This window comes from Nerophis ophidion, linkage group LG02 (assembly GCF_033978795.1).
Source record: "Nerophis ophidion isolate RoL-2023_Sa linkage group LG02, RoL_Noph_v1.0, whole genome shotgun sequence".
NCBI lineage: Eukaryota > Metazoa > Chordata > Actinopteri > Syngnathiformes > Syngnathidae > Nerophis > Nerophis ophidion.
In genome coordinates this window covers 85,019,254-85,046,846 of record NC_084612.1, presented here as the reverse complement: position 1 = coordinate 85,046,846, position 27,593 = coordinate 85,019,254, and the positions used below count along the sequence as shown (strand labels likewise).

General features: G+C 40.6%; 1 protein-coding gene across 2 annotated transcripts in view; it reads right to left on the bottom strand.

Annotated features, from left to right (window-relative positions):
* LOC133546817 (multiple C2 and transmembrane domain-containing protein 2-like) overlaps window positions 1–27,593 on the bottom strand; it is a 107,752-nt gene that overhangs the window by 60,675 nt on the left and 19,484 nt on the right. For both annotated transcript variants that reach the window (XM_061892647.1, XM_061892653.1), the window contains exon 3: window positions 16,818–16,929. In XM_061892647.1, the coding sequence (XP_061748631.1) occupies window positions 16,818–16,929 (112 nt within the window). The remainder of the gene's footprint in view (window positions 1–16,817; window positions 16,930–27,593) is intronic.

The following is a 27,593-nucleotide window of genomic DNA, read 5'->3' as shown; positions in this document are numbered from 1 at the left end:
TGTAATTTTTCAATTTTTTTAAAATAGGTTATAAAACTGTAGAATTGAAGACATTATCTGTAAATAAACAAACCGTCTGTTATTTTAGATAATATGCCAGTAATGACAAATTATGTATATTTCTATTTTTTTTTTACAGAAAAATACCAAATTAATTATACATATTTTCTGTTTTCTCAAATTACTTTCGAATTCATGTAAAATTACAGTAATTAACTTTCTTTAAATATGTAGCTTGTTATATAAAAGTCCATGTCCATACTAACAATATAACAGTTTTATATGTAATTTTAAGGTAAATCTTGTTTTTCAAATATTTATGTGTATTTTCACATTCAAGTCGAAAAATATATGTAGCCTCTTAAATAAAAGTTTATGCTCATACTAACAATTTAAAATGTTTCTCTGTAATACGACATAAGTAAGTGACTGCTAGACATACTTTATCACAGCCAACAGCCATACAGGTCACACTGAGGGTGGCCGTGAAAACAACTTTAACACTGTTACAAATATGCGCCACACTGTGAACCCACATCAAACAAGAATGACAAACACATTTCAGGAGAACATCTTCACCGTAACACGACAGAAACAATACCCAGAGTTCCATGTCCTACAATATACACCCCCACCACCAAACCCCGCCCACCTCAACCGACGCACGGAGGGGGGCGGTGATGTGGGGGGAGGGGGGTGTTTTGGGTAATAGCGGGAGTGTAGCCCGGAAGAGTCAGCGCTGCATTGGATTGTGGGTATTTGTTATGTTGTGTTACGGTGAAGATGTGCTACTGAAATGTGTTTGTCATTCTTGTTTGATGTGGCTGCACTGTGTGGCGCATATTTGTAACAGTGTTAAAGTTGTTTGTATGGCCACCCTCAGTGGGACCTGTGTAAGAATGTCGCTAGGTGGGACAGCCATTCATGCAAGAAGAACCCACTTTGCACCAAGTTCCTGTATCCAGTGCCCCCCCCCCCCCCCCGGTAAAGTGAATGTAAAATAATGATATTTTTCTGTGGTACTGCCAGCATTGTCACTTCATTAAAAAAGGGTTGAGCGTAATGATTTGGAAAAACTCTGTAGAATAAAGGTATTTTTCTGCAGAACTTTTTGCATCGACACTTTATTAAAGGTGGTTCATCTTAATAATTTTGTAAAAATCTGTAAAATTACGATATTTCGCCGCAAAACATTTCATTGGAATTTCTGTGAATATAATGTTTTTGATAATTTTTTGGTTTACAATGTTTTACTTTAATTTTATGGTTTTCGTTTGGCAGCTGTAGCCGCCAGTAAATGACTGTTTTTTTACCGATTTTTTTTTTTACACTGTAAACTTTTAGTTGTGATTTCTTTCTCTGCATGAAAGTTTAAAAGTAGCATATATGAATGCAGTATGAAGAAGAATGTTTGAATGTAGACACATAGAATCATCATACTGCTGTCATTATATGCATCAAGTGTTCATTCAAGGCTAAGGCAAAATATCCAGATATATATGCTGTATCGTCACATGACCTAAAAATATCCAGATATTAATAAAAGGTCATATCACCAAGCCCTACTTTGGATTTTTCCAAAAGGAACCGTAGTCAGACCGATGTGGTGTGTAAATAACGCAAGGCAAGAGCTCTAATACCACACCACCTTAGCTCAGCCTTTAGAGCACAGCTGTAGCTTCCTGCCACTAAAACTGCAGAAAATAGTTTATCAGGTTTTTTCTACGTTTACGTGTTCTCATGAATCCATTCCCTGCTTAAAAGACGCAACCTCAATTCTGACTTCCCGCCAAAAACAATCTCGGCCTGCGTCGCACCTCCCCTTTATCTCTAAAATCCTCCAAAAAAATTGCAGCTAAATGAATACTTTGCGACTAACAACTTTCAGTCGGCTTTCATTTTCACACTTTGTACCATTTTCTGAAGCATTTCTTACATAGAGCTTACAGTTGAATGTTCAAAGTGATTCTACTATGTTTGTGACATTGTTTGAGTGTTTCCCAGCCTGGTGTTGACATTTCCTTTCTGCCTTGGTAGCTGAGAGCATTATACCGAATTTCCTTGAATTGCCGCCGGGTATATAGTATGCGCCTGCCTAGAATTACTGCCGGGTCAAACTCGTTTCGCCAAATAATTAGCATATGCCTAGAATTTCCACCGGGTCAAACTCGTCACGTCATGAGTAACACTTCACCTGTCCTCATTTTCAAAATGTAGGAGGCTGATTTCAATACCGGTAATTTGAAATCGCATTAAGGGAAGAAGATTAAGAGCTATTCAGTAGGATTTAAGGTCCAAGCTTTTGAATATGCTAAAAAGAACAGTAAGTAGCTATGTTTTATTAACATACCGTAGCTGCGTGTGTCAAATATGAGTCATTAAATGACTCCCGCCTCCTGGTGGTAGAGGGCGCTAGTGATCCTTCTTGCGACTACTCGGCTGCAGAAGAAGTGACAACAAGCAGCGATCCTTTATCTTTTCCTCTCGCTTGCACTTTTAACATGGAGGATTACATATCTGAAATTAAACAGTTTTCTAAACTGGACTTTCAATCGAAGCAGGAGGTAATAAAGGACGATCTCCATCGAGACGGAAAGACTTTTAAAACTGAAGAAAGATAAGGAAGACTTCTATAAATAAGTTATCGATGCTTTTGATCAGAAGGAGCTGCACATGGACTTCATTTATAAGTAAAGGTAAGAAGTGAAGTGAATTATATTTATATAGCGCTTTTCTCTAGTGACTCAAAGCGCTTTACATAGTGAAACCCAATATCTAAGTTACATTTAAAGCAGTGTGGGTGGCACTGGGAGCAGGTGGGTAAAGTGTCTTGCCCAAGGACACAACGGCAGTAACTAGGATGGCGGAAGCGGGAATCGAACCTGCAACCCTCAAGTTGATGGCACGGCCACTCTACCAACCGAGCTATGCCGCCCCAATTAAAGCAGGAGGTAATAAAGGAAGATCTGCATCGAGACAGAGATTCTTTTAAAACTGAAGAAAGATAAGGAAGACTTCTATAAACAAGTTATTGATGCTTTTGATCAGAAGGAGCTGCACATGGACTTCATTTATAAGTAAAGGTAAGACCTTAATAACATTTTTTTTATTAAATGTGTTTTTCATGATGTATACTTACATCACACTCAAATTTTTACTGCATGCCTTTGGTAAGTGCCGGAGTGAGAAGAGGTTTTAAATTAATCAGCGCCCCGGCGGCAATTCAAAGAAATATGTTACCTCACAGGAAGTTACATTTTAAATGAAATATAGTTGTCTCCTGCTCTTTTTATTCCGTGGGTGATAAAAACATGAGTCATGATCAATATTGATGGCTGTAAAACAGTCAAAGATTGGAGAACAATGGCTGCTGGAGGACTAAAGTAAGTGTCCTCTTACAGCAAACAGGCAGCTGAGCTTCTAGAAGCTGGTTAACAATGAACTTTGATCCCCTCTCCCACAGTCAACAAACAGCAGCCTAATAACTCCTGCAAGGTGCGGCTCAGACAGCTTTTTGATGCGCCGCCAAGGTTCGCCTGTCAATCAACAAGAATGGCGTGGATTCTTGTTAAAAAGCATGACAACGCCTCAGAAAGTGCCTTTAGGAGCTTTTGGTCGGATCCCAGTGGGTACCAGAGTAGGTTTATTTGAAGAAAATGAAGCTCGGTTGGTAGAGCGGCCGTGCCAGTAACTTGAGGGTTGCAGGTTCGATTCCCGCTTCTGACATCCTAGTCACTGCCGTTGTGTCCTTGGGCAAGACACTTTACCCACCTGCTCCCAGTGCCACCAACACTGCTTTAAATGTAACTTAGATATTGGGTTTCACTATGTAAAGCGCTTTGAGTCACTAGAGAAAAGCGCTATATAAATATAATTCACTTCACTTCACTTCACTACTCATGCAGAGACAAAAGGCTGCTGCCTAAACTGTTATGACTAGCCCTGTCTTGGTTTAACTCTTATCTTACTGATAGGATGCAGTGTGTCTCCCATAACAATGTGACCTCGGACTACGTTAAGGTAACGTGTGGAGTTCCCCAGGGTTCGGTCCTTGGCCCTGCACTCTTCAGCATCTACATGCTGCCGCTAGGTGACATCATACGCAAATACGGTGTTAGCTTTCACTGTTATGCTGATGACACCCAACTCTACATGCCCCTAAAGCTGACCAACACGCCGGATTGTAGTCAGCTGGAGGCGTGTCTTAATGAAATTAAACAATGGATGTCCGTTAACTTTTTGCAACTCAACGCCAAAAAAACGGAAATGCTGATTATCGGTCCTGCTAGACACCGAACTCTATTTAATAATACAACTCTAACATTTGACAACCAAACAATTAAACAAGGCGACACGGTAAAGAATCTGGGTATTATCTTCGACCCAACTCTCTCCTTTGAGGCACACATTAAAAGCGTTACTAAAACGGCCTTCTTTCATCTCCGTAACATCACTAAAATTCGCTCCATTCTGTCCACTAAAGACGCTGAGATCATTATCCATGCGTTTGTTACGTCTCGCCTCGACTACTGTAACGTATTATTTTCGGGTCTCCCCATGTCTAGCATTAAAAGATTACAGTTGGTACAAAATGCGGCTGCTAGACTTTTGACAAGAACAAGAAAGTTTGATCACATTACGCCTGTACTGGCTCACCTGCACTGGCTTCCTGTGCACTTAAGATGTGACTTTAAGGTTTTACTACTTACGTATAAAATACTACACGGTCTAGCTCCATCTTATCTTGCCGATTGTATTGTACCATATGTCCCGGCAAGAAATCTGCGTTCAAAGGACTCCGGCTTATTAGTGATTCCCAAAGCCCAAAAAAAGTCTGCGGGCTATAGAGCATTTTCCGTTCGGGCTCCAGTACTCTGGAATGCCCTCCCGGTAACAGTTCGCGATGCCACCTCAGTAGAAGCATTTAAGTCTCACCTTAAAACTCATTTGTATACTCTAGCCTTTAAATAGACTCCCTTTTTAGACCAGCTGATCTGCCGTTTCTTTTCTTTTTCTTCTATGTCCCACTCTCCTTTGTGGAGGGGGTCCGGTCCGATCCGGTGGCCATGTACTGCTCGCCTGTGTATCGGCTGGGGACATCTCTGCGCTGCTGGTCCGCCTACGCTTGGGATGGTTTCCTGCTGGCTCCGCTGTGAACGGGACTCTCGCTGCTGTGTCTTGGATCCTCTTTGGACTGGACTTTCACAGTATCATGTTAGATCCGCTCGACATCCATTGCTTTCCTCCTCTCTAAGGTTCTCATAGTCATCATTGTCACTGACGTCCCACTGGGTCATTATTGTCACCGATGTCCCACTGGGTGTGAGTTTTCCTTGCCCTTATGTGGGCCTACCGAGGATGTCGTGGTGGTTTGTGCAGCCCTTTGAGACACTAGTGATTTAGGGCTATATAAGTAAACATTGATTGATTGATGATGATTGATATGACTATCCACTTCACTCTAATCTCAACAATAAGCCACTACTGTTTTCCAACGCTTTCAACCTGCGGCTTGTAAAACGGCGCGGCTCATTTATGCCTTTTTCTTTCGCTGACAACCGTAATGCAAATTGCTAAAAAAAAACACAACAAACAAAGACATTGAAGTGAAGTGAATTATATTTGTATAGCGCTTTTCTGGAGTAACTAGAAGCCCTTTACATAGTGGAAACCAATAGCTAAAGTTCCATTTAAAGCAGTGTGGGTGGCAATGGAGGCAGGTGGTTAAGTGTCTTGCCCATGGACACAAGGGCGATGACTCGGTTGGGAGAAGCGGGAACCTTCAAGGTGCTGGCACGGCCCACAACTTCTTTTGGACGACTTTGCTGCAGTGTCCTTCCATGCAGCGCTTTCAACCGGAAGTAAAAGTGCCGTTTCAACTCCTAGCCATCCATAGCGTTTCTATTTGAGTGGATTCTACATGCATCACTCCAAGCAACATTTTTTACAACATAACTAAAACAATTCTTACTTATAGTGAATTATGTGAATTATATATTTATATAGCGCTTTTTCTCTAGTGACTCAAAGCGCTTTACATAGTGACACCCAATATCTAAGTTACATTCAAACCAGTGTGGGTGGCACTAGAAGCAGGTGGGTAAAGTGTCCTGCCCAAGGACACAACGGCAGTGACTAGGTTGGCAGAAGCAGGAATCGAACCTGCAACCCTCAAGTTGCTGGCATGGCCACTCTACCAATCGAGCTAAAGCGTCCCATGCGTGACGTCTGTAGGAGTGTATTCATGCTATCATAATGTAATGAAGCTAGCGTTAGCTGATATGCTAATAAGTTTACAAGTGTCTGTGTTAGTATTATTAACTTACGACGGCATTCTTTTTGTATTGTTTCAGTTTCACAAATTCCTCCGTAAATTCACCAAAACGTCACCATGGAGTTATTGAGTCTGTTTAGCTGATTGGAGAGCTGGCTTGCACAGCAAGTGGGTCCATGACTTCTGTTTTGTTTGATCAGCCATTTTACTGCCCTGTTACAGACAATTAAGCATTTACAGAATATTTGTGTGTAAATAACTCATTTCACAATGTAAATATCTGTCCTTTGCAGCTAATTTATGGAAAATATGAGTTGATACTAAAATTGAGTGGGTGTGGGATATTGTCTGGAAAATACAGTATTTGCAGTGGGGGAGACTTTTTTTACAATACATTTTTCGAATTTCTTTTACGCCATTTTTTACACACTGAATTTTAGAACACAATTTTTTTTTTGTCTGCACTACATTTTTTTAATTAAATTTCTACACAATTTTTTTTTCATGCAGCAAAATTTTGCTGCACAAATACATTTTATTAGTGAATTTTTATACAATACATTTTTCGAATTTCTTTTACGCCATTTTTTTACACACTGAATTTTAAAACACTATTTTTTTTGTCTGCACTAGATTTTTTCAATTGAAATTTTACACAATTTTTTTTTATGCAGCAAACTTTTGCTGCACAAATAAATTTTATCACGGAATTTGTATACAATACATTTTTCTGCACTAGTATTTTGAACGGATTTTCACTTACTGAATTTTTGCATACTGGATTTTAAAAGACTATTTCTTTCTGCACCAACTTGTTTATATATTGAATTTCTACACAATGAATTGTTATGCAGCAACATTTGTTGCGGTTTAGCTCGGTTGGTAGAGCGCCCTTGCCAGCAACTTGAGGGTTGCAGGTTCGATTCCCTCTTCCGCCATCCTAGTCACTGCCGTTGTGTCCTTGGGCAAGACACTTTACCCACCTGCTCCCAGTGCTACCCACACTGCTTTAAATGTAACTTATATATTGGGTGTCACTATGTAAAGCGCTTTGAGTCACTAGAGAAAAGCGCTATATAAATATAATTCACTTCACGTAAATTCTTACACACCGCATTTAAATCACTGAATTTTAAAACTCATAAAAAATGATATTGAATTTCTACACAATTAATTTAATTGTGGCCTGGAAGTGCAAACACTTTTACCTTTCATGAAACTAATGAAGGAAAAATGACCAAAAGACTAAATAATTACGGACAAAACCACAAATCCTCAGGACTCAAAGGAAGGGCGGAGCCTGGGCTCCAGGTAGCTAATCTACCTGTCAAGTTGCAAATATTTACCAAAGTGCAGCGAGATGTTGAAGGAGATTGACATGAAGGACAACTCCCTTCAACTAAACTCATCCTGTCAGAGTACACCTGCACAGGTGTGCCTAATGTTGTGGCCCACAGACTGAGGTGTGCCTAATGTTGTGGCCCACACACAGACTGAGGTGTGCCTAATGTTGTGGCCCACAGACTGAGGTGTGCCTAATGTTGTGGCCCACACACAGACTGAGGTGTGCCTAATGTTGTGGCCCACAGACTGAGGTGTACCTAATGTTGTGGCCCACAGACTGAGGTGTGCCTAATGTTGTGGCCCACAGACTGAGGTGTGCCTAATGTTGTGGCCCACAGACTGAGGTGTGCCTAATGTTGTGGCCCACAGACTGAGGTGTGCCTAATGTTGTGGCCCACAGACTGAGGTGTGCCTAATGTTGTGGCCCACAGACTGAGGTGTGCCTAATGTTGTGGCCCACACGCTGCAGCTGTGCCTAATGTTGTGGCCCACAGACTAAGGTGTGCCTAATGTTGTGGCCCACAGACTGAGGCGTGCCTAATGTTGTGGCTCACAGACTAAAGTGTGCCTAATGTTGTGGCCCACAGACTGAGGTGTGCCTAATGTTGTGGCCCACAGACTGAGGTGTGCCTAATGTTGTGGCCCACAGACTGAGGTGTGCCTAATGTTGTGGCCCACAGACTAAGGTGTGCCTAATGTTGTGGCCCACAGACTGAGGTGTGCCTAATGTTGTGGCCCACAGACTGAGGTGTGCCTAATGTTGTGGCCCACAGACTAAGGTGTGCCTAATGTTGTGGCCCACAGACTGAGGTGTGCCTAATGTTGTGGCCCACAGACTAAGGTGTGCCTAATGTTGTGGCCCACAGACTGAGGTGTGCCTAATGTTGTGGCCCACAGACTGAGGTGTGCCTAATGTTGTGGCCCACAGACTGAGGTGTGCCTAATGTTGTGGCCCACAGACTGAGGTGTGCCTAATGTTGTGGCCCACAGATTGAGGTGTGCCTAATGTTGTGGCCCACAGACTGAGGTGTGCCTAATGTTGTGGCCCACACGCTGCAGCTGTGCCTAATGTTGTGGCCCACAGACTAAGGTGTGCCTAATGTTGTGGCCCACAGACTGAGGTGTGCCTAATGTTGTGGCCCACAGACTAAGGTGTGCCTAATGTTGTGGCCCACAGACTGAGGTGTGCCTAATGTTGTGGCCCACAGACTGAGGTGTGCCTAATGTTGTGGCCCACAGACTGAGGTGTGCCTAATGTTGTGGCCCACAGACTGAGGTGTGCCTAATGTTGTGGCCCACAGATTGAGGTGTGCCTAATGTTGTGGCCCACAGACTGAGGTGTGCCTAATGTTGTGGCCCACACGCTGCAGCTGTGCCTAATGTTGTGGCCCACAGACTAAGGTGTGCCTAATGTTGTGGCCCACAGACTGAGGCGTGCCTAATGTTGTGGCTCACAGACTAAAGTGTGCCTAATGTTGTGGCCCACAGACTGAGGTGTGCCTAATGTTGTGGCCCACAGACTGAGGTGTGCCTAATGTTGTGGCCCACAGACTGAGGTGTGCCTAATGTTGTGGCCCACAGACTAAGGTGTGCCTAATGTTGTGGCCCACAGACTAAGGTGTGCCTAATGTTGTGGCCCACAGACTGAGGTGTGCCTAATGTTGTGGCCCACAGACTAAGGTGTGCCTAATGTTGTGGCCCACAGACTGAGGTGTGCCTAATGTTGTGGCCCACAGACTGAGGTGTGCCTAATGTTGTGGCCCACAGACTAAGGTGTGCCTAATGTTGTGGCCCACAGACTGAGGTGTGCCTAATGTTGTGGCCCACAGACTAAGGTGTGCCTAATGTTGTGGCCCACAGACTGAGGTGTGCCTAATGTTGTGGCCCACAGACTGAGGTGTGCCTAATGTTGTGGCCCACACACAGACTGAGGTGTACCTAATGTTGTGGCCCACACGCTGCAGCTGTGCCTAATGTTGTGGCCCACAGACTGAGGTGTGCCTAATGTTGTGGCCCACAGACTGAGGTGTGCCTAATGTTGTGGCCCACAGACTAAGGTGTGCCTAATGTTGTGGCCCACAGACTGAGGTGTGCCTAATGTTGTGGCCCACAGACTGAGGTGTGCCTAATGTTGTGGCCCACAGACTAAGGTGTGCCTAATGTTGTGGCCCACAGACTGAGGTGTGCCTAATGTTGTGGCCCACAGACTGAGGTGTGCCTAATGTTGTGGCCCACAGACTAAGGTGTGCCTAATGTTGTGGCCCACAGACTGAGGTGTGCCTAATGTTGTGGCCCACAGACTAAGGTGTGCCTAATGTTGTGGCCCACAGACTGAGGTGTGCCTAATGTTGTGGCCCACAGACTGAGGTGTGCCTAATGTTGTGGCCCACAGACTGAGGTGTGCCTAATGTTGTGGCCCACAGACTGAGGTGTGCCTAATGTTGTGGCCCACAGATTGAGGTGTGCCTAATGTTGTGGCCCACAGACTGAGGTGTGCCTAATGTTGTGGCCCACACGCTGCAGCTGTGCCTAATGTTGTGGCCCACAGACTAAGGTGTGCCTAATGTTGTGGCCCACAGACTGAGGTGTGCCTAATGTTGTGGCCCACAGACTAAGGTGTGCCTAATGTTGTGGCCCACAGACTGAGGTGTGCCTAATGTTGTGGCCCACACACAGACTGAGGTGTGCCTAATGTTGTGGCCCACACGCTGCAGCTGTGCCTAATGTTGTGGCCCACAGACTGAGGTGTGCCTAATGTTGTGGCCCACAGACTGAGGTGTGCCTAATGTTGTGGCCCACAGACTGAGGTGTGCCTAATGTTGTGGCCCACAGACTGAGGTGTGCCTAATGTTGTGGCCCACAGACTGAGGTGTGCCTAATGTTGTGGCCCACACACAGACTGAGGTGTACCTAATGTTGTGGCCCACACGCTGCAGCTGAGCCTAATGTTGTGGCCCACAGACTGAGGTGTGCCTAATGTTGTGGCCCACAGACTGAGGCGTGCCTAATGTTGTGGCCCACAGACTGAGGTGTGCCTAATGTTGTGGCCCACAGACTGAGGTGTGCCTAATGTTGTGGCCCACAGACTGAAGTGTGCCTAATGTTGTGGCCCACAGACTGAGGTGTACCTAATGTTGTGGCCCACAGACTGAGGTGTGCCTAATGTTGTGGCCCACAGACTGAGGTGTGCCTAATGTTGTGGCCCACAGACTGAAGTGTGCCTAATGTTGTGGCCCACAGACTGAGGTGTGCCTAATGTTGTGGCCCACAGACTGAGGCGTGCCTAATGTTGTGGCCCACAGACTGAAGTGTGCCTAATGTTGTGGCCCACAGACTGAGGCGTGCCTAATGTTGTGGCCCACAGACTGAAGTGTGCCTAATGTTGTGGCCCACAGACTGAGGTGTGCCTAATGTTGTGGCCCACAGACTGAGGCGTGCCTAATGTTGTGGCCCACAGACTGAAGTGTGCCTAATGTTGTGGCCCACAGACTGAGGTGTGCCTAATGTTGTGGCCCACAGACTGAGGCGTGCCTAATGTTGTGGCCCACAGACTGAAGTGTGCCTAATGTTGTGGCCCACACACAGACTGAAGTGTGCCTAATGTTGTGGCCCACAGACTGAGGTGTGCCTAATGTTGTGGCCCACAGACTGAAGTGTGCCTAATGTTGTGGCCCACAGACTGAGGTGTGCCTAATGTTGTGGCCCACAGACTAAGGTGTGCCTAATGTTGTGGCCCACAGACTGAGGTGTGCCTAATGTTGTGGCCCACACGCTGCAGCTGTGCCTAATGTTGTGGCCCACAGACTAAGGTGTGCCTAATGTTGTGGCCCACAGACTGAGGTGTGCCTAATGTTGTGGCCCACAGACTGAGGTGTGCCTAATGTTGTGGCCCACAGACTGAGGTGTGCCTAATGTTGTGGCCCACAGACTGAGGTGTGCCTAATGTTGTGGCCCACAGACTGAGGTGTGCCTAATGTTGTGGCCCACACGCTGCAGCTGTGCCTAATGTTGTGGCCCACAGACTGAGGTGTGCCTAATGTTGTGGCCCACAGACTGAGGTGTGCCTAATGTTGTGGCCCACAGACTGAGGTGTGCCTAATGTTGTGGCCCACACGCTGCAGCTGTGCCTAATGTTGTGGCCCACAGACTGAGGTGTGCCTAATGTTGTGGCCCACAGACTGAGGTGTGCCTAATGTTGTGGCCCACACGCTGCAGCTGTGCCTAATGTTGTGGCCCACAGACTAAGGTGTGCCTAATGTTGTGGCCCACAGACTGAGGTGTGCCTAATGTTGTGGCCCACAGACTGAGGTGTACCTAATGTTGTGGCCCACACGCTGCAGCTGTGCCTAATGTTGTGGCCCACAGACTGAGGTGTGCCTAATGTTGTGGCCCACAGACTAAGGTGTGCCTAATGTTGTGGCTCACACACTGAGGTGTGCCTAATGTTGTGGCCCACAGACTGAGGTGTGCCTAATGTTGTGGCCCACAGACTGAGGTGTGCCTAATGTTGTGGCCCACAGACTAAGGTGTGCCTAATGTTGTGGCCCACAGACTGAGGTGTGCCTAATGTTGTGGCCCACAGACTGAGGTGTGCCTAATGTTGTGGCCCACAGACTAAGGTGTGCCTAATGTTGTGGCCCACAGACTGAAGTGTGCCTAATGTTGTGGCCCACAGACTGAAGTGTGCCTAATGTTGTGGCCCACAGACTGAAGTGTGCCTAATGTTGTGGCCCACACACAGACTGAGGCGTCATGTAATGTTGGTGAAATGTTGCGAGGATAAAAGCGGAGATAAAAGCGGAGATAAAAGCGGAGATAAAAGCAGAGATAAAAGGCAGCGCCTGATAAGACAGGAAGGAAACAAGCATAAGTGTTGTTGTAAAAGTGAGCACGGAGGAAAGAAGGAGGAAATGTGATAAAGTGCGCTTGCGGCGATAAAGAATGAAAGTAGTTTGGATTATTCAGACACACTTTCTGCAGTTATCAGCACATCTCATCTTAGGCTTTTAATGCCGCTTAAAACAAATCTAATGCTTTTAATGCCACGTAAAACTAATCGAATGCTTTTGATGCAAATTAAATGTAATGTAATGCTTTTAGTGCAACTTAAACATAATCTAATGCTTTTTAATGCAACTTTAAACCAAGCCAATGCTTTCCAATGCAACTTAATACTAATATAATGCTTTTAATACCACTTAAAACTAATATAATGCATAAATGCAAATTAAAAATGACCTAATGATTTTAATGAAACTTAAACTAATCTAATGCTTTTATTGCAACTTCAAACTAATCTAATGTTTTTAATGCAACTTAAAAATAATTTCATCCTTTAAATGCAACTTCAAACTATTGGCATGCTTTTTAATGACCTTAAAACTTTAAAATAATTTCATGCTTTTAATGCCTTTTTTAATGAAACTTTAAAATAATTTCAAACTTTGAATGCAAATTCTAAGTAATTCATGCTTTTTAATGCCACTTAAAACTAATCTAATGCTTTTTAATGCAACTTTAAACTAAGTTCATGCTTTTTATTGCAACTCCAACATACTTTTATGCTTTGTAATGCCCTTTTTAATGCAAATTAAAACTAATCCAATGCTTTTTAAGGCAACTTTAAACTAATCTAATGCTTTTTAATGCAATTTTAACGCTGCTTTTTTATGAATCTTTAAATTAAGCTTATGCTTTAATGCACCTTAAAATTGACCTACTGTGTTTCAATGCCCCTTTTAATGCAACTTAGAAGTAATTACATGCTTTTTATTGCAACTCCAACCTACTTTTATGCTTTGTAAAGCCCTTTTTAATGCAACTTAAAACTAATCTAATGCTTTTTAAGGCAACTTTAAACTAATCTAATGCTTTTTAATGCAGTTTTAAGGTTGCTTTTTTATGAATCTTTAAATTAAGCTTATGCTTTAATGCAACTTAAAATTGACCTGTGTTTCAATGCCCCTTTTAATGTAACTTAAAAGTAATTACATGCTTTTTATTGCAACTCCAACCTACTTTTATGCTTTGTAATGCCCTTTTTAATGCAAATTAAAACTAATCCAATGCTTTTTAAGGCAACTTTAAACTAATCTACTGCTTTTTAAAGCAATTTTAAGGTTGCTTTTTTATGAATCTTTAAATTAAGCTTATGCTTTAATGCAACTTAAAATTGACCTGTGTTTCAATGCCCCTTTTAATGCAACTTAAAAGTAATTACATGCTTTTTATTGCAACTCCAACCTACTTTTATGCTTTTTAATGCCCTTTTTAATGCAACTTAAAACTAATCTAATGCTTTTTAAGGCAACTTTAAACTAATCTAATGCTTTTTAATGCTATTTTAAGGTTGCTTTTTTATGAATCTTTAAATTAAGCTTATACTTTACTGCAACTTAAAATTGACCTAATGTGTTTCAATGCCCCTTTTAATGCAACTTAAAAGTAATTACATGCTTTTTGTTGCAACTCCAACCTACTTTTATGCTTTGTAATGCCCTTTTTACTGCAACTTAAAACTAATCCAATGCTTTTTAAGGCAACTTTAAACTAATCTAATGTTTTTTAATGCAATTTTAAGGTTGCTTTTTTATGAATCTTTAAATTAAGCTTATGCTTTAATGCAACTTAAAATTGACCTGTGTTTCAATGCCCCTTTTAATGCAACTTAAAAAAAAATTACATGCTTTTTATTGCAACTCCAACCTACTTTTATGCTTTGTAATGCCCTTTTTACTGCAACTTAAAACTAATCTAATGCTTTTTAAGGCAACTTTAAACTAATCTAATGCTTTTTAATGCAATTTTAAGGTTGCTTTTTTATGAATCTTTAAATTAAGGTTATGTTTTAATGCAACTTAAAATTAACCTAATGTGTTTCGATGCCCCTTTTAATGCAACTTAAAAGTAATTACATGCTTTTTATTGCAACTCCAACCTACTTTTATGCTTTGTAATGCCCTTTTTAATGCAAATTAAAACTAATCCAATGCTTTTTAAGGCAACTTTAAACTAATCTAATGCTTTTTAATGCAATTTTAAGGTCGCTTTTATATTAATCTTTAAATTAAGCTTATGCTTTAATGCAACTTAAAATTGACCTACTGTGTTTCAATGCCCCTTTTAATGCAACTTAAAAGTAATTACATGCTTTTTATTGCAACTCCAACCTACTTTTATGCTTTGTAAAGCCCTTTTTAATGCAACTTAAAACTAATCTAATGCTTTTTAAGGCAACTTTAAACTAATCTAATGCTTTTTAATGCAACTTAAAAGTAATTACATGCTTTTTATTGCAACTCCAACCTACTTTTATGCTTTGTAAAGCCCTTTTTAATGCAACTTAAAACTAATCTAATGCTTTTTAAGGCAACTTTTAACTAATCTAATGCTTTTTAATGCAATTTTAAGGTTGCTTTTTTATGAATCTTTAAATTAAGCTTATGCTTTAATGCAACTTAAAATTGACCTGTGTTTCAATGCCCCTTTTAATGCAACTTAAAAGTAATTACATGCTTTTTATTCCAACTCCAACCTACTTTTATGCTTTTTAATGCCCTTTTTAATGCAAATTAAAACTAATCTAATGCTTTTTAAGGCAACTTTAAACTAATCTAATGCTTTTTAATGCAATTTTAACGCTGCTTTTTTATGAATCTTTAAATTAAGCGTATGCTTTAATGCAACTTAAAATTGACCTAATGTGTTTCAATGCCCCTTTTAATGCAACTTAAAAGTAATTACATGCTTTTTATTGCAACTCCAACCTACTTTTATGCTTTTTAATGCCCTTTTAAGTGCAACTTAAAACTAATTTAATGCTTTTTAAGGCAACTTTAAACTAATCTAATGCTTTTTAATGCTATTTTAAGGTTGCTTTTTTATGAATCTTTAAATTAAGCTTATACTTTAATGCAACTTAAAATTGACCTAATGTGTTTCAATGCCCCTTTTAATGCAACTTAAAAGTAATTACATGCTTTTTATTGCAACTCCAACCTACTTTTATGCTTTGTAATGCCCTTTTTAATGCAACTTAAAACTAATCCAATGCTTTTTAAGGCAACTTTAAACTAATCTAATGCTTTTTAATGCAATTTTAAGGTTGCTTTTTTATGAATCTTTAAATTAAGCTTATGCTTTAATGCAACTTAAAATTGACCTGTGTTTCAATGCCCCTTTTAATGCAACTTAAAAGTAATTACATGCTTTTTATTGCAACTCCAACCTACTTTTATGCTTTGTAATGCCCTTTTTAATGCAACTTAAAAGTAATTACATGCTTTTTATTGCAACTCCAACCTACTTTTATGCTTTGTAATGCCCTTTTTAACGCAATTTAAAACTAATCCAATGCTTTTTAAGGCAACTTTAAACTAATCTAATACTTTTTAATGCAATTTTAAGGTTGCTTTTTTATGACTCTTTAAATTAAGCTTATGCTTTAATGCAACTTAAAATTAACCTAATGTGTTTCAATGCCCCTTTTAAAGCAACTTAAAACTAATCCAATGCTTTTTAAGGCAACTTTAAACTAATCTAATGCTTTTTAATGAAATTTTAAGGTTGCTTTTTAATTCAAATTTAAATTAAACTTATGTGTTTCAATGCCGGCCCTGTGATGAGGTGGCGACTTGTCCAGGGTGTACCCGGCCTTCTGCCCGATTGTAGCTGAGATAGCCACTGCGACCTCAAAAGGGAATAAGCGGTAGAAAATGGATGGATGGATGGAGATTTGACTGCCTCTTTAATGCAACTTAAAAGTAATTAATGCTTTTTAATGCAACTTAACACAAACCTATTGTTTTATTGCCCTTTTAATGCAACTTAAATCTAACTAATGCTTTGTAATGCAACTTTTGGTGAGAAAAGGGAAAAGGAAAAAAGTAGAAAAATATTATTTAAAAAAAAAAGGGGAAAAACGGAAAAGGAAAAAAGAGAATAAAGGGGAAAAGGGATGTAATGGGAAAAAGGGGACAAGGGGAAAAAACTGTGAAAAAAGGGATGAAAAAGGAAAGAAAAGAAAGGGGTAAAAAGATGTGACAAGGCCAGCATTGCAGTAACACAAATAGCATCAAGGCTCAAGCAAGAAAAACACAAGCAAGGTTAACAAAACTCAACCACCAGATAGGACTCGAACCCACAACCCCGGTCTCAGGAGGCCATTAGACTACGACACACAACTAACATGACTTCTTACCACTGCGGTCTCGGATGACCAAGTTGTGTCCTTCCTTCAGGTTGATGGTGAGCAGGAAGGACCTAGAAGACTCTCTGTCGCCCTCAAACACGCTGGGGGACTCCATCTCAGTCTGCATACAAACAATACCCCGTTATTGCATCATCACATGTGCTCCATCTCAGTCTGCACACAAACAATATCATCAGTACGCCACATGGACTTGTTTCCTACAAAATAAAGGTGAGTTACAATCCATGGACATGTCTCCACATGGTCATGTTTCCTACAAAATAAAGGTGAGTTACAATCATACTCCACATGGACATGTCTCCTACAAAATAAAGGTGAGTTACAATCATACTCCACATGGACATGTCTCCTACAAAATAAAGGTGAGTTACAATCCATGGACATGTCTCCTACAAAATAAAGGTAAGTTATAATTATACTCCATATGGTCATGTCTCCTACAAAATAAAAGTTAGTTACAGACATACTCCACATGGTCATGTCTCCTACAAAATAAAGGTGAGTTATAATCATAGTCCACATGGTCATGTCTCCTACAAAATAAAGGTGAGTTATAATCATAGTCCACATGGTCATGTCTCCTACAAAATAAAAGGTGAGTTATAATCATACTACACATGGTCATGTCTCCTACAAAATAAAGGTGAGTTACAATCCATGGACGTGACTCCTACAAAATAAAGGTGAGTTACAATCATACTCCACATGGTCATGTCTCCTACAAAATAAAGGTGAGTTACAATCATACTCCACATGGTCATGTCTCCTACAAAATAAAGGTGAGTTACAATCCATGGACGTGACTCCTACAAAATAAAGGTGAGTTATAATCATGTCTCCATAGGTGCTCCAGCAGCTGGGCGGAGGTGACATGAGATACGACATCTTTTGTTCTCGCCACGGCTCTTTGTCGGCGTCGTATTTGCTGGGCGACAAGTTTCCATGTCATGATGGCGGCAAACACGCGTTGAAAAGATCCACGTCTGATTTCACTGCCAGCAAACACGGAGATTAGCTGGCTTTTTTTTGTCTGTCTGGCTTTGTTGACACCATGTTAGTCGCTCAACTTTCACACTTCTTTTTAAACCATTACCTCAAAGTAGACATGGACCCATATGGGTTTGTCAGGCCGATACCGCTTTTCACTGATAAATATAAGACTAAAACAATTTTTACCTACCCAACCCTTATTTTGTAGGAGACATGTCCATGTGGAGTATGATTGTAACTCACCTTTATTTTGTAGGAGACATGTCCATGTGGAGTATGATTGTAACTCACCTTTATTTTGTAGGAGACATGACCATGTGGAGTATGATTAAAACTCACCTTTATTTTGTAGGAGACATGACCATGTGGAGTATGATTGAAACTCACCTTTATTTTGTAGGAGACATGACCATGTGGAGAATGATTACAACTCACCTTTATTTTGTAGGAGACATGACCATGTGGAGTATGATTGAAACTCACCTTTATTTTGTAGGAGACATGTCCATGGATTGTAACTCACCTTTATTATGTAGGAGACATGTTCATGTGGAGAATGATTGCAACTCACCTTTATTTTGTAGGAGACATGACCATGTGGAGAATGATTACAACTCACCTTTATTTTGTAGGAGACATGACCATGTGGAGTATGATTGCAACTCACCTTTATTTTGTAGGAGACATGACCATGTGGAGAATGATTACAACTCACCTTTATTTTGTAGGAGACATGACCATGTGGAGTATGATTGAAACTCACCTTTATTTTGTAGGAGACATGTCCATGGATTGTAACTCACCTTTATTATGTAGGAGACATGACCATGTGGAGTATGATTGAAACTCACCTTTATTTTGTAGGAGACATGACCAAGTGGAGTATGATTGTAACTCACCTTTATTTTGTAGGAGACATGACCATGTGGAGTATGATTGTAACTCACCTTTATTTTGTAGGAGACATGACCATGTGGAGTATGATTGAAACTCACCTTTATTTTGTAGGAGACATGACCATGTGGAGTATGATTGAAACTCACCTTTATTTTGTAGGAGACATGACCATGTGGAGTATGATTGAAACTCGCCTTTATTTTGTAGGAGACATGACCATGTGGAGTATGATTGAAACTCACCTTTATTTTGTAGGAGACATGACCATGTGGAGTATGATTGTAACTCACCTTTATTTTGTAGGAGACATGACCATGTGGAGTATGATTGAAACTCACCTTTATTTTGTAGGAGACATGACCATGTGGAGTATGATTGAAACTCACCTTTATTTTGTAGGAGACATGACCATGTGGAGTATGATTGTAACTCACCTTTATTTTGTAGGAGACATGACCATGTGGAGTATGATTGTAACTCACCTTTATTTTGTAGGAGACATGTCCATGGATTGTAACTCACCTTTATTTTGTAGGAGACATGTTCATGGATTGTAACTCACCTTTATTTTGTAGGAGACATGTCCATGTGGAGTATGATTGTAACTCACCTTTATTTTGTAGGAGACATGACCATGTGGAGTATGATTGAAACTCACCTTTATTTTGTAGGAGACATGACCTTGTGGAGTATGATTGTAACTCACCTTTATTTTGTAGGAGACATGACCATGTGGAGTATGATTGAAACTCACCTTTATTTTGTAGGAGACATGACCATGTGGAGTATGATTGAAACTCACCTTTATTTTGTAGGAGACATGTCCATGTGGAATATGATTGTAACTCACCTTTATTTTGTAGGAGACATGACCATGTGGAGAATGATTACAACTCACCTTTATTTTGTAGGAGACATGACCATGTGGAGTATGATTGAAACTCACCTTTATTTTGTAGGAGACATGACCATGTGGAGTATGATTGTAACTCACCTTTATTTTGTAGGAGACATGACCATGTGGAGTATGATTGTAACTCACCTTTATTTTGTAGGAGACATGACCATATGCAGTATGATTGTAACTCACCTTTATTTTGTAGGAGACATGTCCATGTGGAATATGATTGTAACTCACCTTTATTTTGTAGGAGACATGACCATGTGGAGAATGATTACAACTCACCTTTATTTTGTAGGAGACATGACCATGTGGAGTATGATTGAAACTCACCTTTATTTTGTAGGAGACATGACCATGTGGAGTATGATTGTAACTCACCTTTATTTTGTAGGAGACATGACCATATGCAGTATGATTGTAACTCACCTTTATTTTGTAGGAGACATGTCCATGTGGAATATGATTGTAACTCACCTTTATTTTGTAGGAGACATGACCATGTGAGGATGATTACAACTCACCTTTATTTTGTAGGAGACATGACCATGTGGAGTATGATTGAAACTCACCTTTATTTTGTAGGAGACATGTCCATGTGGAATATGATTGTAACTCACCTTTATTTTGTAGGAGACATGACCATGTGGAGAATGATTACAACTCACCTTTATTTTGTAGGAGACATGTCCATGGATTGTAACTCACCTTTATTTTGTAGGAGACATGTTCATGTGGAGTATGATTGAAACTCACCTTTATTTTGTAGGAGACATGTCCATGTGGAGTATGATTGTAACTCACCTTTATTTTGTAGGAGACATGACCATGTGGAGTATGATTGTAACTCACCTTTATTTTGTAGGAGACATGCCCATGTGGAGTAAGACTGTAACTAGCTTTTATTTTGTAGGGAGATATGTCCATGTGGAGTATGACTGTAACTAGCTTTTATTTTGTAGGGAGATATGTCCATGTGGAGTATGACTGTAACTAGCTTTTATTTTGTAGGGAGACATGTCCTTGTAGAGTAGGACTGTAACTAGCTTTTATTTTGAAGGGAGACATGTCCAGTAGTCAAGGAGGTGGATGAGTGATATTTGGAGCAGGAAAAGTTATTTAAAGATGAATATTACACGTCCACAAACATCTGGTTGTTTTTTGAACATTATTTTGTAGGAGAGGTGGGACCACAATGTTTTATTTTCTTCCATTTATCCTCAAAAAACACATTTATCACGTGTGTCTCCTGGGAAAATTGGTCAAAATGATTTGTCTCCATCACAATAAGTCATCTCCGCCATTTTATACGCTTGCACACATTGTACAAATACAAAGTACGAGAATGTGCGGGCTGCTGCCTGCTCTTCTTTACCTGCATAATCATCTCACATTTGTCAAGATATTTACGCACAGTTTGCATTTTCTGGCAAATATCTGGCAGATTTCTGTCGCCCGCGCATTGTTTGATTGAATGACGGAACATGAAACTCGTGGCGCTCCTCCAATGAGCCCACGCTGCGAGCGTTGCGGACGGACGCCGTCGCCGCAGTTGCTAAAACCAACAAAACATCAGCGGAAAGACGCCAGGAAAGAAGGACAAAAACTGGATTTCCCAGCAAAAAAAGGTTTGGACGGTGCTATCGGTGAAACGGGGCGTGGCAGTCTAGGGAAGAATTCTCACAAGAACTGAAATTAATTCCCAGCCAGTTATAAAAACATATTTGAGGACTAATATTGACGATGGGAGTAATTTTATTCCTAAATGAACTAAAAAAAAATTACTTCCCAAGCAGGGCTTTGCTGCTTCACTAATTACTGTAAATTGCTACTTTTTCTCTACGCTTTGGACCCTGCGGCTTATAAAACGGTGCAGATAATTTATGGATATTTTTCAATGTAAATAGTTTAAAAAGAAACACAGGCAAAGAGATTGAAAAGGTGCATAATTTTTTTGTGCCATGGCGCCATTTTTCAGACGAGTGCGCTCACTGCCATTTAGAGCTTTGGACTGGAAGTACAAGTGTCGTTCCGTCTACTCATTGTCCATAGCGTTTCTACTCGTATGGATTCTACATTCATCAATCCAAGCAACATTTGTAGGTTTTACAATATAACTAAAACAATTCTTACTTATTAAAGCATCCCATGTTTGATGTCGGTAGGAGTGTTTTCATTCACGTTTCTACATGCTATCGTAATTTGATCAAGCTAGTGTCATTAGCATTAGCTGTGGATTCTACATTCATCACTCCAAGCAACATTAGTAGGTTTTACAATATAACTAAAACAATTCTTACTTACTAAAGCATCCCATGTGTGATGTGAATAGAAGTGTTTTCATTCACGATTCTACATGCTATCGTAATTTGATTGAGCTAGTGTCATTAGCATTAGCTGTGGATTCTACATTCATCACTCCAAGCAACATTTGTAGGTTTTACAATATATCTAAAACAATTCTTACTTATTAAAGCATCCCATGTGTGATGTCGGTAGGAGTGTTTTCATTCACGTTTCTACATGCTATCATAATTTGATCAAGCTAGCATCATTAGCATTAGCTGTGGATTCTACATTTATCACTCCAACCAACACTTCTAGGTTTTACAATATAACTAAAACAACTCTTACTTAATAAACCATTCCATGTGTTATGTCGGTAGGAGTGTTTTCATTCACGATTCTACATGCTATCGTAATTTGATTGAGCTAGTGTCATTAGCATTAGCTGTGGATTCTACATTCATCACTCCAAGCAACATTTGTAGGTTTTACAATATAACTAAAACAATTCTTACTTAATAAAGCATCCCATGTGTGATGTCGGTAGGACTGTTTTCATTCACGTTTCTACATGCTATCGTAATTTGATCGAGCTAGTGTCATTAGCATTAGCTGTGGATTCTACATTCATCACTCCAAGCAACATTTATAGGTTTTACAATATAACTAAAACAATTCTTACTTATTAAAGCATCCCATGTGTGATGTCGGTAGGAGTGTTTTCATTCACGTTTCTACATGCTATCGTAATTTGATCGAGCTAGTGTCATTAGCATTAGCTGTGGATTCTACATTCATCACTCCAAGCAACACTTGCAGGTTTTACAATATAACTAAAACAATTCTTACTTATTAAAGCATCCCATGTGTTATGTCGGTAGGAGTGTTTTCATTCACGTTTCTACATGCTATCGTAATTTGATCGAGCTAGCATCATTAGCATTAGCTGTGGATTCTACATTCATCACTCCAAGCAACATTTATAGGTTTTACAATATAACTAAAACAATTCTTACTTATTAAAGCATCCCATGTGTGATGTCGGTAGGAGTGTTTTCATTCACGTTTCTACATGCTATCGTAATTTGATCGAGCTAGTGTCATTAGCATTAGCTGTGGATTCTACATTCATCACTCCAAGCAACACTTGCAGGTTTTACAATATAACTAAAACAATTCTTACTTATTAAAGCATCCCATGTGTTATGTCGGTAGGAGTGTTTTCATTCACGTTTCTACATGCTATCGTAATTTGATCGAGCTAGCATCATTAGCATTAGCTGTGGATTCTACATTCATCACTCCAAGCAACACTTTTAGGTTTTACAATATAACTAAAACAATTCTTACTTATTAAAGCATCCCATGTGTGATGTCGGTAGGAGTGTTTTCATTCACGTTTCTACATGCTATTGTAATTTGATCAAGCTAGCGTCATTAGCATTAGCTGTGGATTCTACATTCATCACTCCAAGCAACACTTTTAGGTTTTATGATATAACTAAAACAATTCTTACTTAATAAAGCATCCCATGTGTGATGTGAATAGAAGTGTTTTCATTCACGATTTTACATGCTATCGTAATTTGATCGAGCTAGTGTCATTAGCATTAGCTGTGGATTCTACATTCATCACTCCAAGCAACATTTGTAGGTTTTACAATATAACTAAAACAATTTTTACTTAATAAAGCATCCCATGTGTGATGTCGGTAGGACTGTTTTTATTCACGTTTCTACATGCTATCGTAATTTTAACAAGCTAGCGTCATCAGCGTCAGCTAATATGCTAACAGGTTTACGAGTGTCTGTATTGAAAGTTAAAGTTAAAGTACCAATGGTTGTCACACACAAAATAATTCTCTGCATTTGACCCATCACCCTTGATCACCCCCTGGGAGGTGAGGGGAGCAGTGAGGAGCAGCACCGGTGGCCACGCCCAGGAATCATCGTTAGTGATTTAACCCCCAATTCCAACCCTTGATGCTGAGTGCCAAGCAGGGAGGTAATGGCTCCCATTTTTAGTCTTTGGTATGACTCGGCCGGGGGGGTTTGAACTCACAACCTACCCATTTTAGGTTCGCATCATTAACTTACAACAGCATTCTTTTTGTATTGTTTCAATTTGACAAATTCCTCGGTATATTCACCCGAAACGTCAGCGTGAAGTTATCGAGTCTGTTTAGCTGATTGGAGAGCTAGCTTGCGCAGCTATTGGGTCCATCGTCATGACTTCTGTTTTGTTTGATCAACCGTTTTACTGCCTTGTTACAGACACCATTTGGAAACAATTAAGGTATGTAAATAGGTATTTATTTGTGTGTAAATAATTATTTCACCAGGTATATTACTGCAGATTATAGTCAGGTGCTAAACATGTTTCTTCTAAAATGTTTTGGGTGTGGCTTATATCCCGACGTAGAACACAATTCCTGCCCAATTCGGTAATTCATGCTTGAATAAAAGCATCCATTTAATACAAGTAAACTTCTCACACAACTACCGATGCAAAGGTTGCATCCCGAGAAGTCTGACAACAAAAACATGTTACACAATTAGTAACTACTAGCCTTCATATTTGTACATGGTGGTTCAGTCCATTAATTAACCACAGGGAGTGTCGTCTGCAGCCTGACACTCTCATTTACTTTGGCATCAACATTTAAGAATAATAATTAGGGATGCACCGATTAATCGGTAACCGAATATATTCGGCCGAATATGGCAAAAAAAGCCACATTCGGCCTTCGGTGGAATGAGTTAAAAACACGGCCGAATAGTGGCGTGTGACGCAATTTCTTGAGGCGGTGACGCAATCAACCAACGTGCGGTGACGTTGGGATATGTTGTGTACCTGTATAAGTGTATGAGGTTACAAGCACACACTTATTGAGATTTAGTGGGGCCTCTGTTTACATTATTAGCCTGTTGTGTAGGCTACCTGTATAAGTGTATGAGGTTACAAGCACACACTTAATTGAGATTTACTTGAGCCTTCTGTTTACATTATTAGCATATCTACTGTGGCTAAGCAGACTTTTGCCAAAAGGACAATAATTCATTTGTTGTGGGTTTATCCACTTTAATGCACTTTATTTTTTTTTGGAATGCATGTTTTGTTTGAAGGCCTAATATAAATGAAAAACGTTGTGCTTTTTTTTTGAAAAGCAAAGGCTACTGGATTATTAAAAAAATGTCAATATTCAATAAAAAATTACTTTATTTGAAAAACATGTCTAAATATTTATTCTAGGCTATTTATGCAATATAAAAAAAATGTGAAAAACGGCATTCATTATTCGGCATTCGGCCTTCGGCCAAGCGTTTAAGTTTTATTCGGCTTCGGCCACAAATTTGCATCCATCCATCCATCCATCATCTTCCGCTTATCCGAGGTCGGGTCGCGGGGGCAGCAGCCTAAGCAGGGAAGCCCAGACTTCCCTCTCCCCAGCCACTTGGTCTAGCTCTTCCCGGGGGATCCCGAGGCGTTCCCAGGCCAGCCGGGAGACATAGTCTTCCCAACGTGTCCTGGGTCTTCCCCGTGGCCTCCTACCAGCTGGACGTGCCCTAAACACATCCCTAGGGAGGCGTTCGGGTGGCATCCTGACCAGATGCCCGAACCACCTCATCTGGCTCCTCTCCATGTGGAGGAGCAGCGGCTTTACTTTGAGTTCCTCCCGGATGGCAGAGCTTCTCACCCTATCTCTAAGGGAGAGCCCCGCCACACGGCGGAGGAAACTCATTTCGGCCGCTTGTACCCGTGATCTTATCCTTTCGGTCATGACCCAAAGCTCATGACCATAGGTGAGGATGGGAACATAGATCGACCGGTAAATTGAGAGCTTTGCCTTCCGGCTCAGCTCCTTCTTCACCACAACGGATCGATACAACGTCCGCATTACTGAAGACGCCGCACCGATCTGCCTGTCCATCTCACGATCCACTCTTACCCCACTCGTGAACAAGACTCCTAGGTACCTGAACTCCTCCACTTGGGGCAGGGTCTCCTCCCCAACCCGGAGATGGCACTCCACCCTTTTCCCTAATAATAATAATAATAATAATTCATACGGAGCAAAATAATGTAAACATCCCAGGTTGTTGTATCTTGTTGTAATTAAAACTGCAGAAAATAGTTCTCAGGTTTCTTTATGTTTACAATTCGACACTTTGCACTATTTAAAAAAAAAAAAAAACTTTATAAAGCATTTCTTGCATATTGATGATTTTTTTAAGCTCTTATTGTGAAGTCTTCAGTGTGATTTGACTCTTTTGTTGACATTGAGAGTTTTCCATGCTTGTGTTGACATGTCCTTCCCGCCCTGATAGCTGAGGGATTATAATCACAGGAAGTTACATTTCAAATTAAATCTTTTTTTTCTCCTGCTCCTTATTTTCCGTAGCCCATAAAAAAATATCAATAATCACAGATAGACCGATACAGAAGACTTATACCGTGATACACATTACTTTATTTCACATTCAGGAAATAAGATGTATCACCGGCTTCTAATTCAGGCCGTCTTTGTGCTAAAGACCCAGCGTCCTCAGAAGTGGACATTCATGTTAAAGGCCTACTGAAATGAGATTTTCTTATTCAAACGGGGATAGCAGCTCCATTCTATGTGTCATACTTGATCATTTCGCGATATTACCATATTTTTGCTGAAAGGATTTAGTAGAGAACATCGACGATAAAGTTAGCAACTTTTGGTCGCTAATAAAAAAGCCTTGCCCGCACCGGAAGTAGCAGACGATGACGTCACGGGTTGTGGAGCTCCTCACATCTGAACATTGTTTACAATCATGGCCACCAGCAGCGAGAGCGATTCGGACCGAGAAAGCGACGATTTCCCCATTAATTTGAGCAAGGATGAAAGATTCATGGATGAGGATAGTGAGAGTGAAGGACTACAGAAAAAAAAAAAAGAATAGGCGAGGGCAGTAGGAGCGATTCAGATGTTATTAGTGAAGTGAATTATATTTATATAGCGCTTTTTCTCTAGTGACTCAAAGCGCTTTACATAGTGAAACACTATATCTAAGTTACATTCAAACCAGTGTGAGTGGCACTGGGAGCAGGTGGGTAAAGTGTCTTGCCCAAGGACACAACGGCAGTGACTAGGGTGACAGAAGCGGGAATTGAACCTGCAACCCTCAACCCACTCTACCAACCGAGCTAAACCGGCACACTTACTTGGATAATTCTGGAAAATCCCTTATCTGATATTGTGTTGCTAGTGTTTTAGTGAGATTATATGGTACCTGAAAGTTGGAGGGGTGTGGCCACGGGTGTGGTGACCGCCAGTGTCTCCGGTGGAAGGAGGTAAGAGAGTCCGCAGCTCGGACGCAAGCTCCGCTCATGTCTACGGTAAGAGCAGACTTATTGGCACAATTTTCTCACCGAAAATGTGGTCGGGAACCATGTTCGCTTGACCGCTCTGTTCCATGGTAAAGCTTCACCTTCGGGAATGTAAACAAGGAAACACCGGCTGTGTTTGTGTGGCTAAAGGCTAAAAGCTTCCCACTTACATCTTTCTTCTTTGACGTCTCCATTATTAATTGAACAAACTGCGAAAGATTCAGCAACACAGATGTCCAGAATACTGTGTAATTATGGGATTAAAGCAGACTACTTATAGCCTGGATCGGGCTGGAAAAAAATGTGGCCACGGTTGTGGTGACCGCCA